The following is a 12,190-nucleotide window of genomic DNA, read 5'->3' on the forward strand; positions in this document are numbered from 1 at the left end:
TGTGTTCCGCGGGGCCCTTGCGAGAGCGTGTAATAAGGTGTCCCCCGTGTGGTGATGAGAGGAAGTGCAGATGTTTCCCCCAGAGTCTTCCCAGTCCAGGCAACTCCAGATGACAATAGTCACTCAGTGTCACCAGGACACCAACAACAATAAGTGAATGAAGAGACTATCTGTTCAATCATGATCACAGTAGAGACTATCTGTTCAACTATAATATATATATAAACTATCTGTTCAACTATACATATATATATAAACTATCTGTATCATATATATAAACTATCTGTATCATATATATACAGTATATAAACTATCTGTTCAACTATACATACATATATATATAAACTATCTGTATCATATATATATAGTAGTAAACTATTTCTGTTCAATCATGAAGTGAAAGAGAGTCAGGCCTTCCGCTGTGTCATAAGTTAACATAAAGGTTTGACATACACACACACACAAACACACACGCACGCATGCACGCACACAACATACACACACACACACATGCACGCATGCACGCACACACACACACACACACACACACACACACACACACACACACAAACACGCATACACCTTAACAGGAACGATAAGCAGGAGAAGCAGGAACCATCTACAAATATCAGGATATGGAAGAATATATGCGAAACAAGAAGAAATAGTTGCTGCTTCCTGTCAAATGTAGAAGTTTGTAGCTTGAGCTGACTGGATTCCCACAGGTGTCGTCTTACAGGTGTGCTAAGAAGATGTGTGTTGGTCACATGGCACAACAATGGAATTCTTAATGAGCCAATAACAATAGTGGATATGGTTTGTGGAGGCCAGGGGAGGCCGGCCCTGAGTCAGGCTGGTGTAGCAGACTCACCTGGCCGGCTTCCCGGCACCATCTCCTTGGCAGGTGGCCACAGCATCACAGGTCAAAGAAGTCGTCTTTCACTCTGGACGTACGGCAGCCAGTTACAGTTACACGGCGGCGGATAAATTAAAGATGCCCTCGAAAGAGAAAAAAGAGAAGAAGAAGCCCCGGCGGGTGGCGGAGGAGGAAACCGAAGAGGAGGGTGACGACGCCAGCGAACGGGAACCCAAGACGAAGAGGAAAGGTAGGGTCAGTGGCACGGATTGTACCGGGAAGAGCCGTCCGTCAAACACAGAAGAGTCAGACTCACTAGGAGATGCGTCTCACGAGAGAGAAGCTGCCGCCCGGAGAAAGAAGGAAGGAAGCGGGAAACTAAAGGCAAAGACCAAGAAGAGGAGGAAGAGGAAGAGAGTGCAGCAGAAGGAGGAAGATGATGAGGTGAGGAGCGATGGGTCGAACCGGGGAGAGCGGAGCAGCAGCAGCAGCAGCAGCGACAGCGATGACGCAAAGGACCAAGGCCAGAAGACGAGAGCAGAGAAGCTTCCTGATGTGGTGCTAGAGAGCAGGGGAGACGAGAGGGAGAGCCAGAGGAAGAAGAAGAGAGGATCCTCCGTCGTGAAGAAGGACGCCGACGCCAACATGGGTTCCAAAGACAAGAAATCCAAAGACGAGAAGAAGAAGAAAGACAAGGGAAAGGACGAGGAGGACGCGGCCGAACAGGGGGAGGGGGACGAGGAGGACGCCAAAAAGAAGAAGAAAAAAGACAAGAAGGGCAAGAAGGGAGCGGAGAGCGACGACGACAACAAGAAGGACAAGAAAGGCAAGAAGAAGTCGAAGCAACAGGACTATGTGGAGATCTACGAGAACGAGCTGAAGAACTACAACGAGGCCACCGTGGAAAACTACGAGGATGAGTACCACAAGAAGAAAGGTAAAGTCGAGTGGACTCGTGAATCATGACATGATGACATGACATTGAGATAGATAGATAGATAGCGCGATAGTCATGTTTTTGTATGCAGTTGTTTCCATGGTTATGTTTGTGTACCATCCCCTGCCACCCCCTCGAGCCTCCCCCGCTACAGTGACTCAGTTGATCAGGCAGAACCAGCCTCAGTAGCAGCACCGGGGCCAGCTCAAGGGTTATTTTTTGACATGTCCGCTTATTTCAGGTATGTGTTCCTAGGTCTGTATATAAAGCATACAACAAGATATTCACATCTAGTCTTTTCAAGTAGATAAAGCAACATCCTGACTACAAGCATGTTAAGTTTCAAAGCTCTCAGATATTGTGTTCTCAACCTGCATCAGTTTATATGTCTGAACTCCCATACGGCCAGGCTATATTTTAGATATTTTTCAGTTTTGGGGTGTATAACAATATCAATCAAATTAACCATTTTTGCAGTAAAATATTTGTATGCAAGAATCCATTTCATATAGGGGAGACCTTAGAGATGAGGAAAAACATTGTTGGGTTTAGTTCTACCTCCGGTAGGGGTAAAAACGTAACCCCTAAATTGTCAAGATGTTTTTGAAATGACACTTTGCATATGTTATGAGTTTGATGTGCATAATTTAGCATGCCTGTGAAGCCTTGTGTACAAGCAAATCAAGCTTAATTACAAATGACATGTAGGGCACACACACACACACACACACACACACACACACACACACACTCACACACTCTACCTCTGATGAGTGGTCTGAGGCTGACGCTGCCCACTGGAGCGTGTCTGCCATGTCTCAGTGTCAAACAGCAACCTGAGTTACACACACACACACACACACACACACACACACACACACACACACACACACACACACACACACACACACACACACACACACACACACACACACACACACACACACACACACACACACACACACACACACACACATACACACACACACACACACACACACACACACACACACACACACACACACAGCCTGAGTTACACACACACACACACACACACACACACACACACAGCCTGAGTTACACACACACACACACACACACACACACACACACACACACACACACACACACACACACACACACACACACACACACACACACACACAACACACACACACACACACACACAGCCTGAGTTACACACACATTAATTATGCATCAGTGCTCACTAGGGAAGCCTTGATCGTGGGCCATCCCCTGCTGTGGGGTCCTAAAGGCAGCCGTCCGTCTCTCACTGTCCCTCTCTGTGTGTCTGTGTCTGTGTCTCTCACTGTCCCTCTCTGTGTGTCTGTGTCTCTCACTGTCCCTCTCTGTGTGTCTGTGTCTGTGTCTCTCACTGTCCCTCTCTGTGTGTCTGTGTCTGTGTCTCTCACTGTCCCTCTCTGTGTGTCTGTGTCTCTCACTGTCCCTCTCTGTGTGTCTGTGTCTGTGTCTCTCACTGTCCCTCTCTGTGTGTCTGTGTCTCTCACTGTCCCTCTCTGTGTGTCTGTGTCTCTCACTGTCCCTCTCTGTGTGTCTGTGTCTGTGTCTCTCACTGTCCCTCTCTGTGTCTCTCACTGTCCCTCTCTGTGTGTCTGTGTCTCTCACTGTCCCTCTCTGTGTGTCTGTGTCTCTCACTGTCCCTCTCTGTGTGTCTGTGTCTGTGTCTCTCACTGTCCCTCTCTGTGTGTCTGTGTCTCTCACTGTCCCTCTCTGTGTGTCTGTGTCTGTGTCTCTCACTGTCCCTCTCTGTGTGTCTGTGTCTCTCACTGTCCCTCTCTGTGTGTCTGTGTCTCTCACTGTCCCTCTCTGTGTGTCTGTGTCTGTGTCTCTCACTGTGTGTCTGTGTCTGTGTCTCTCACTGTCCCTCTCTGTGTGTCTGTGTCTCTCACTGTCCCTCTCTGTGTGTCTGTGTCTCTCACTGTCTCTCTCTGTGTGTCTGTGTCTGTGTCTGTGTCTCTCACTGTCCCTCTCTTGCTGTGTGTCTGTGTCTCTCACTGTCTCTCTCTGTGTGTCTGTGTCTCTCACTGTCCCTCTCTTGCTGTGTGTCTGTGTCTCTCACTGTCTCTCTCTTTGTGTCTGTGTCTCTCACTGTCCCTCTCTGTGTGTCTGTGTCTCTCACTGTCCCTCTCTTGCTGTGTGTCTGTGTCTCTCACTGTCTCTCTCTGTGTGTCTGTGTCTCTCACTGTCTCTCTCTGTGTGTCTGTGTCTCTCACTGTCCCTCTGTGTCTGTGGGCGTCAGTCTCTCACTGCCCCTCTCTTTGTGTCTGTGTCTCCCTCTGTGTGTCTGTGTGTCTGTGTCTCTCTCTGTCCCTCTGTGTGTGTGTCTGTGTCTCTCTCTGTCCCTCTGTGTGTGTGTCTGTGTCTCTCTCTGTCCCTCTGTGTGTGTGTCTGTGTCTCTCTCTGTGTCTCTCTGTGTCTCTCACTGTCCCTCTCTGTGTGTCTGTGTCTCTCTCTGTGTGTCTGTGTGTCTGTGTCTCTCTCTCTCTATCTGTGTGTCTGTGTCCCTCTCTGTGTGTCTGTGTGTCTGTGTCTCTCTCTGTGTGTCTGTGTGTCTGTGTCTCTCTCTCTCTATCTGTGTGTCTGTGTCTCTCACTGTCCCTCTCTGTGTGTCTGTGTCCCTCTCTGTGTGTCTGTGTGTCTGTGTCCCTCTCTGTGTGTCTGTGTCTCTCACTGTCCCTCTGTGTGTATGTGGGCGTCAGTCTCTCACTGTCCCTCTCTGTGTCTGTGGGCTTGTACCCCTGGCAGTGTATGAGGTGGTGACCATCACAGGAGACGTCAGCGGAGCCGGCACAGATGCCAATATATTTGTCACTCTGTTTGGGGAGTATGGCATCACACCCAAGCTGCATCTGGCCAGCAAGTGAGTGACATCCTGTGTGTGCCATGGGTGCCGTTCCACACACACACACACACACACACACACACACACACACACATACACACACACACACACACACACACACACATCCTGTGTGCCACGGGTGCCGTTCCACACGCACTTTTGTCATTTCTTCATAACAATACAACAAAAAGAAAAACAGACCCCATGTCTGACAAGTCAGCCTTTTGAGATATTTTGTGTTGATCATGCATACGGTTCATTCTGTCGTAATTGTGAGATTTTGTGTTAATCCTGCATGCGGTTCATTCTGTCATAATTGTGAGATTTTGTGTTAATCCTGCATACGGATTCATTCTGTCATAATTGTGAGATTATTTGTCGATAATGCATACGGATTCATTCTGTCGTAATTGCAAAACCTGAGACTATTTTGCTCGTCATGTAGTCAGTTAGGCACTGGAGAGCCTCCAGACTGTTCACGTGAGTGATTGAGAATTCTAAACCTTGTCATTTCTCTCCACCTCCACAGCACAGAAAAGAGGTATTAGTATTTGAAGGGTTTTCTCTTTAAGTTCCCGATGAAAGGGAAAGCGACTCTGAGGATTACTTCCTGATTGTGTTGTGATGTTTGACTGAGCCTTTTAATTACTGGACATGATATTCTAGAACCTTCTAATTACTGGACATGATATTCTAGAACCTTCTACCATGAGGCTTCCGAGCCTTTGTGCTGGCAGCCATAACCGTGAGGGCCTCCATTAAATATGCATAATTATCCTCAGCCATGACATGAAAGCAAAACAATGTCACACACTTCAACACGTCACACACTTCAACACGTCACACACTTCAACACGTCACACACTTCAACACGTCACACACTTCAACACCTCACACACTGTCATGTCAAGAGGGCAAAGTGGGTACCAACCCAATGGGCTTAAAGGTGTTCAGAAAAAATAGTATGTTCTATTGCGAACAGTGTAACAGTGAAAAACAAATCTCCATTCATAGAAGAAAAACATAAAAATTATTATGCAATTAAAACTACACTGAACAGTTGTAGACATTGTAACCCGCCTTCTACTCAATCCTTCACACATTCTCAGGCTGACCCAGCACCCCATGGTGAAAGGCTAGAATATGACTGTCCAGAGCTTCAGTGATAGGAATATCAAATAGTTATTTCAGAAATGCATAGCACAGTGTTGTCAAAAAATAAAAGAGTGCAACACAGTACTATGTGTTTATATTTCTGTAACCATAACTGTAAAGTTGGTATTAATTAGAGTATGTGTGAGTATGTGTGCTGGACTACCCTTATGCATGGCATTGCATACCAGGGAGACTGATGCAATGGCATGTGAACAAGACATACATATGTAGTCCTCAATTAGATAAGAATATTTGAGTCTTCTGATTTGCTGTCTTGGTGCTGTTAGTAGTGCTGTGCTTTAAGTAAGTGTGACTCATACAGTATGTGTTTTAAATAGCTACACCATGGGTAGCTGGGGCATGGTGTAACTATTGAAAACATACTACTGTAAGTTTATAAGTTTATAAATCTTTGTGTTTTGATTGTTTTGTGTGGTACTTCGGTGGGGTGTGACTTTGACACTCACACACACACACACACACACACACACACACACAGTCATACGCACATACACACACACACACACACACACACACACACACACACACACACACACACACACACACACAGACACACACACATACGCACATATACACACACACACACACACACACACACACACACACACACACACACACACACACCCCTTTAGGGCAGCGGAGGTGCATGTTCCTGCAGGTTCATGTGTTTTTCGTGTGGCTCAAAATGGCCTTATTAATCCTAAAAGGGGGAGCTACGTGTGTTTGTAATTGTGACCAGGATTGCTGTACTCTACTCTACAGTTTTGTTTGTTGGTTAATAAATGATCCCACAGCATTTCTGTTCCATTCTGAATGTTCTCTGGTTTATGCCAGTTAGTTTGTAAATGGTGTGAAATATTAATGAACTGTAAATGTACTTGAGCCGTTTGCCTCAGGCGTATATTTCTGGATCACCTTCTTGTCTCTTTAACGTTACTTACAGGAGCAGAACGGCTTTTGAGAAAAGCAAAACGGATGTTTTCCGGCTGAAAACTCACAATGTTGGGCCTCTGAAAAAGTTAAGGTATGCCTTACTGTCAGAGCAAATCAATCATTTTGATTACTCATAAGACACAATACACACCTTGAAATAGCTTTCTGAGATTGGTGTTGTCCCTGTGCCTATCCTCATGTCATGGACTGAACACTGCAGTTTGCCAAGCGCCTCAAGGCCTTAGGCTACGTCAGAGCTGAAAACTATCAGTAATGTGTGTAATAGATTAGATAAGTGTACCTTATCAGTAAAGTGTCTCATAGCTTTAATAAGTGTACCTTATCAGTAATGTGTGTAATAGATTAGATGTGTGTGTGGATGAGCTGTGTCTCTGCGCGAGAGTGTGAGATGTGTGTGTGTAGAGACAAGCTGTTTTTGTGTGAGAGTGTGAGATGTGTGTGTGTAGACGAGCTGAGTCTCTGTGGGAGAGTGTGAGATGTGTGTGTGTGGATGAGCTGTGTCTCTGTGTGAGAGTGTGAGATGTGTGTGTGTGGATGAGCTGTGTCTCTGTGTGAGAGTGTGAGATGTGTGTGTGTGGATGAGCTGTGTCTCTGTGTGAGAGTGTGAGATGTGTGTGTGGATGAGCTGTGTCTCTGTGTGAGAGTGTGAGATGTGTGTGTGGATGAGCTGTGTCTCTGTGCAGGAGTGTGAGATGTGTGTGTGGATGAGCTGTGTCTCTGTGTGAGATGTGTGTTAGGAGACGAGCTGTGTCTCTGTGTGAGAGTGTGAGATGTGTGTGTGTGGATGAGCTGTGTCTCTGTGTGAGAGTGTGAGATGTGTGTGTGTGGATGAGCTGTGTCTCTGTGTGAGAGTGTGAGATGTGTGTGTGGAGACGAGCTGTGTCTCTGTGTGAGAGTGTGAGATGTGTGTGTGGATGAGCTGTGTCTCTGTGCTAAAGAGTGTGAGATGTGTGTGTGGATGAGCTGTGTCTCTGTGAGAGAGTGTGAGCTGTGTGTGTGTGTGAGAGTGTGAGATGTGTGTGTGGAGACGAGCTGTGTCTCTGTGTGAGAGTGTGAGCTCTCTGTGTGGAGACACATGTAGAAGAGGGTGACATTTGCTCCTTCTTTGTCTGCGCTCCAGAATCGAACACGATAACACGGGCTTGAATGCCAGCTGGTTCCTGGACCGCGTGACGGTGACGGACATGAACCGGCCGCACCTGCGCTTCTACTTCGCCTGCAACAACTGGCTGAGCAAGGACGAGGCAGACCACCTGTTCGTGAGGGACCTGCTGGGCACCTCGGATCCCATGGACATGCCAAAATGTGTGTGTGAGCCCTTTCCATACGCACACACTCACACACACAGACACACACACACACAGACCACACACACACACATATACACAGACACACAGACACAGACACAGACACAGACACACACACACACACACACACACACACACACGCACGCACGCACACACACACACACACACACACACACACACACACACACACACACACACACACACACACACACACACACACGCACACACGCACACACACACACACATATACACTCACATATACACACACACATGTGCCCTTTTCATACGCTTGGAAAAAAATAGTCATTACAGAGCTGGTTGATAGTTTTACTCGTTTCAAGAGAATATTCTGATAGATACTAGCTACTGACCCCTATCACTGCTCCCCGGGCGCTCAAAAGCAGCTCACTGCTCCGGGTTAGTGTGCTTCACTTCACTGTGTGCTGTGTGTATCACTACCCTGGATGGGTAAAATGCAGAGATCAAATTCAGAGTGTGTGTGTGTGTGTCACTATCTCTGCCAGAACATAGTCACACTTTCACTTTCACCTACTGCTAGAAAGCTGTTTTCCTTCTAAATATTTGAGGGTTCCCCTATAAGGATAAGATACAAAAAAAAACATTAAGGCCTCCAATTATCAGCTTCTAAGGTTCTACCACACAACTAAGAGAACCCACTCAGACTGCGCAGTAAAATGTCAGGGCTTTATATTTAAAGGCACCCAGTGCAACATTCGAGGCTTAAAAATAAGCATTCAATGTCTAGTCTTTTTTACACGTAGTAAGTTTCAATAACTCCATACCATTACATATCGACATTCAAGGAGCAAAGATGAGACGTCGTTGTGTGGTGAGAACTGATAGAAAATCGTAAACCGCCGTTTTCCCCCCAAATCTTTATTTATTGGTGCCACCAATAAATAAAGCATGATTCCAGTCAATGTAAAATGGCCTCTCCCCACCGGCGATTGGTGTTGTTAACGATTTTCTATCAGTGTCGATATATAATGGTATGGAGTTATTGAAACTTACTACGTGTAAAAAAGACTAGAAATTGAATGTTTATTTTTCGAGTCTCAAGCCTATAAAGTTGCACTGGGTGCCTTTAATCAAAAGTCTTCCCTATCCAGACATTCAGTTAAACAATGTTGGATGGGAAAATTACTTGGTATGTCTTTTAAACGTATTTGCATCAACAAGAATGGACTATGGTTGTGCTGTTACATAATCGATTGAATAAGATGGTCCATGATGACTGCCCCTGTTATCACCTGACCTTACCGAGGGAATCATGGCTTTTGGATATTTTGAAACGCATATGTCAACATTGTATGTCAACCATATCATGACTCAGAAGTGTTTACTCATGTCTAATATTATAATATAATTAAATATGTATAATATTTGATATATATATATAATATAAAGTATTTGCACTTTTTCTAGCAGTTCAACATTTGTGTGTCATATGTTTGTGTGTTTCTTTCGAACAGACAATAAATATGTGGTAAGTGTGTTTACTGCCGATGTTAAGGGAAGTGGAACAGATGCAGACGTCTTCATCAATATTTTTGGGGAGTTTGGAGACACAGGTAAATGCAACATTAATATTTTTACATGACATTAGGAAGTGTGCATTTGCCCCATATTTAAAGATTAGAACATTTAAATCATTTAAACAAGGTTGTCCGTAGTTATGAAAGACAAATAAGCCTCATGGTCTTTATAAGACAGCAAACATGGAGAAATGCGACTCCTTTATTTGAAGTGAGCTATATCACCTGCATTGATTCTATAAAGACTAAAGGCTGACCTTACCTTGTTTTCTCTAGGGGAGAGGCGATTGGACAATGACAAAAACAACTTTGAGCGAGGCACAGAGGACAAGTTTACGATTGAGGCGCCAAACCTGGGAAGAGTCCGGAAAATCACGATTGGCCACAACAACAAAGGATCATCGGCAGGCTGGTTTGTGGACAAGGTAGGTAGACAAGCCTGGCCTTAGGTTACAGTCTGGTTATCAATACTGCACGAGGACTCACCCAGAGAGAGCCCTGGCATACAGTACAAACAGCACCAGTGGGGATTTGTTAGAATCAAATTTGTTTCAAATATGTTTATTGGGAAACACATAGCAGTGAAATTAGCAGTTGACAGCAACATGTTTCCTTTTTCATTCACAAACAAAAACAACAGAGAAGACAAATGCAAACAAACATCACACATCACACAAAAAACCAAACAATAACAAAAACAAAAATAAAATAAAACAGACACCCTCCCACCACAACCCACCCATCCCTCCCCAGGAGTGCATTCCACTTGGGTGTCAATTGGACTCTCTAGCAAGATAGGAGATCAAGGGTTGCCAAATTCTCTGAAAGTGTTAGAATCAAATTTAAAAAGAAAAAACTGACTGGTGATTTTAATTGATACTCAAGGCTATGTGTGTGACTTATTTGAGTAGAAGTCAAATGCTTGAAATTGCCATCCACTCTATGCAGAGGATACACTAGGGATGCAAGGAATGAAATGAGAAAAAGAAATCTGAAAATGATCAAACAAATATTGACTGTGATTCACTGACTGACCACGCCCCCAGTTTCATTGTGGCCTCTATAGTGTGTGTGCCAGAGCTCGCTATATCGTGTGTTCATATCAGTGGCGGAGATCCAATTTCATTGTAGGGGGGACTATACACCGTCAAGTTTCAGAGAGTAATTCCCCGGGAAATTGCAGATGATCCCGCCTCCTCCCCCCGCGACAACGTTTTGCCATCTTTTTGATCCGTCCCTCCCCGGATCTCTGCCTATGGGGACTGTGCTCTCTATAGTGTGTGTGTGTGTGTGTGTGTGTGTGTGCTCTTAATGTGTGTGTGTGTGTGTGTGTGTGTGTGTGTGTGTGTGTGTGTGCCTGTGCGCTTCATAGCGTGTGTGTGTGTGTGTGTGTGTGTGTGTGTGTGTGTGTGTGTGTGTGCCTGAGCTCTTCATAGCGTGTGTGTGTGCCTGTGCGCTTCATAGCGTGTGTTCATAAGCTGACCAGCCTCACCCCCCAACTCTGCCATGGTCCTTAAGCTGGGCTGGGCGGGGCTTATTGCCTCTGCAAGTGAGATCATTTTCTCGCGCTGCTCCGTCACTCTATCTCCAGCTGAAAGGAAACACCAGCTTATTTTACAGGATTGTCTTACCTAGCAACAGACACCCTAGCTGAGGGCTCTCCTGTTAGGTAGCACGCCGCGACAGCATACACACACACACCGACACACACACACACACACACACACACACACATATACACCCTCTGATACAGGCAGCCTTCGCACACCCTGCTGCTGTTTGGAATTAAAGTCATGTTCTGTTACACATTTAACTAACTGTCTTACATTGACAGCTTAGTGGTAAATACACTGGTATAGGGTAAATACACTGGTATGGGGTAAATACACTGGTATGGGGTAAATGCACTGGTCTAAGGTCTGTGGTAAATACACTGGTATGGTCTGTGGTAAATACACTGGTCTGGGGTAAATACACTGGTATGGGGTAAATACACTGGTCTGGGGTAAATACACTGGTCTGGGGTAAATACGCTGGTCTGGGGTAAATACGCTGGTATGGGGTAAATACACTGGTATGGGGTAAATACACTGGTATGGGGTAAATACACTGGTCTGAGGTATGGGGTAAATACACTGGTCTGGGGTAAATACACTGGTCTGTGGTAAATACACTGGAATGGTCTGTGGTGAATACACTGGTCTGGGGTAAAACACATAATCAACAGGTAAACCTGTGAAATGTGACTTTAGTCTTCACCCATAAAACACCCTTTCTGTTGTCTAAATGCCCTTCAGCTTGAATACGTCTCCCATCTATTTCCCCACGGGATTAATAACGTATTTATCTATCTTATCTACCATCTGCCAGTATGAAAATGGACATCTAGTTGTGATAGGCAAATCAAAATACCATATCAATAAAGCGTTTCTTAACTTTCTTTGTTTTTATCAAACCCGTCTTTGGTGCTTTTTCTCTGACAGGTGTCTCTGGATGATATGGGGAACAAGACCATCTATG

General features: G+C 45.2%; 1 protein-coding gene across 1 annotated transcript in view; it reads left to right on the forward strand.

The window, feature by feature from the left end:
* Window positions 1-1,501: 1,501 nt before the first annotated feature.
* loxhd1b (lipoxygenase homology PLAT domains 1b) overlaps window positions 1,502-12,190 on the forward strand; it is a gene marked incomplete at both ends in the record, with an annotated part of 48,280 nt that continues 37,591 nt past the window's right edge. Inside the window, 8 exons of the mRNA XM_080851917.1 lie at window positions 1,502-1,793; window positions 4,581-4,695; window positions 5,207-5,218; window positions 6,797-6,877; window positions 7,928-8,112; window positions 9,608-9,706; window positions 9,947-10,095; window positions 12,154-12,190. The exon at window positions 12,154-12,190 is cut by the window's right edge and continues 87 nt beyond it. Of these exons, the coding sequence (XP_080708043.1) occupies window positions 1,502-1,793; window positions 4,581-4,695; window positions 5,207-5,218; window positions 6,797-6,877; window positions 7,928-8,112; window positions 9,608-9,706; window positions 9,947-10,095; window positions 12,154-12,190 (970 nt within the window). The remainder of the gene's footprint in view (window positions 1,794-4,580; window positions 4,696-5,206; window positions 5,219-6,796; window positions 6,878-7,927; window positions 8,113-9,607; window positions 9,707-9,946; window positions 10,096-12,153) is intronic.

This window comes from Sprattus sprattus (genome assembly GCF_963457725.1).
Source record: "Sprattus sprattus genome assembly, chromosome: 15".
In the NCBI taxonomy this organism is placed as follows: domain Eukaryota; kingdom Metazoa; phylum Chordata; class Actinopteri; order Clupeiformes; family Clupeidae; genus Sprattus; species Sprattus sprattus.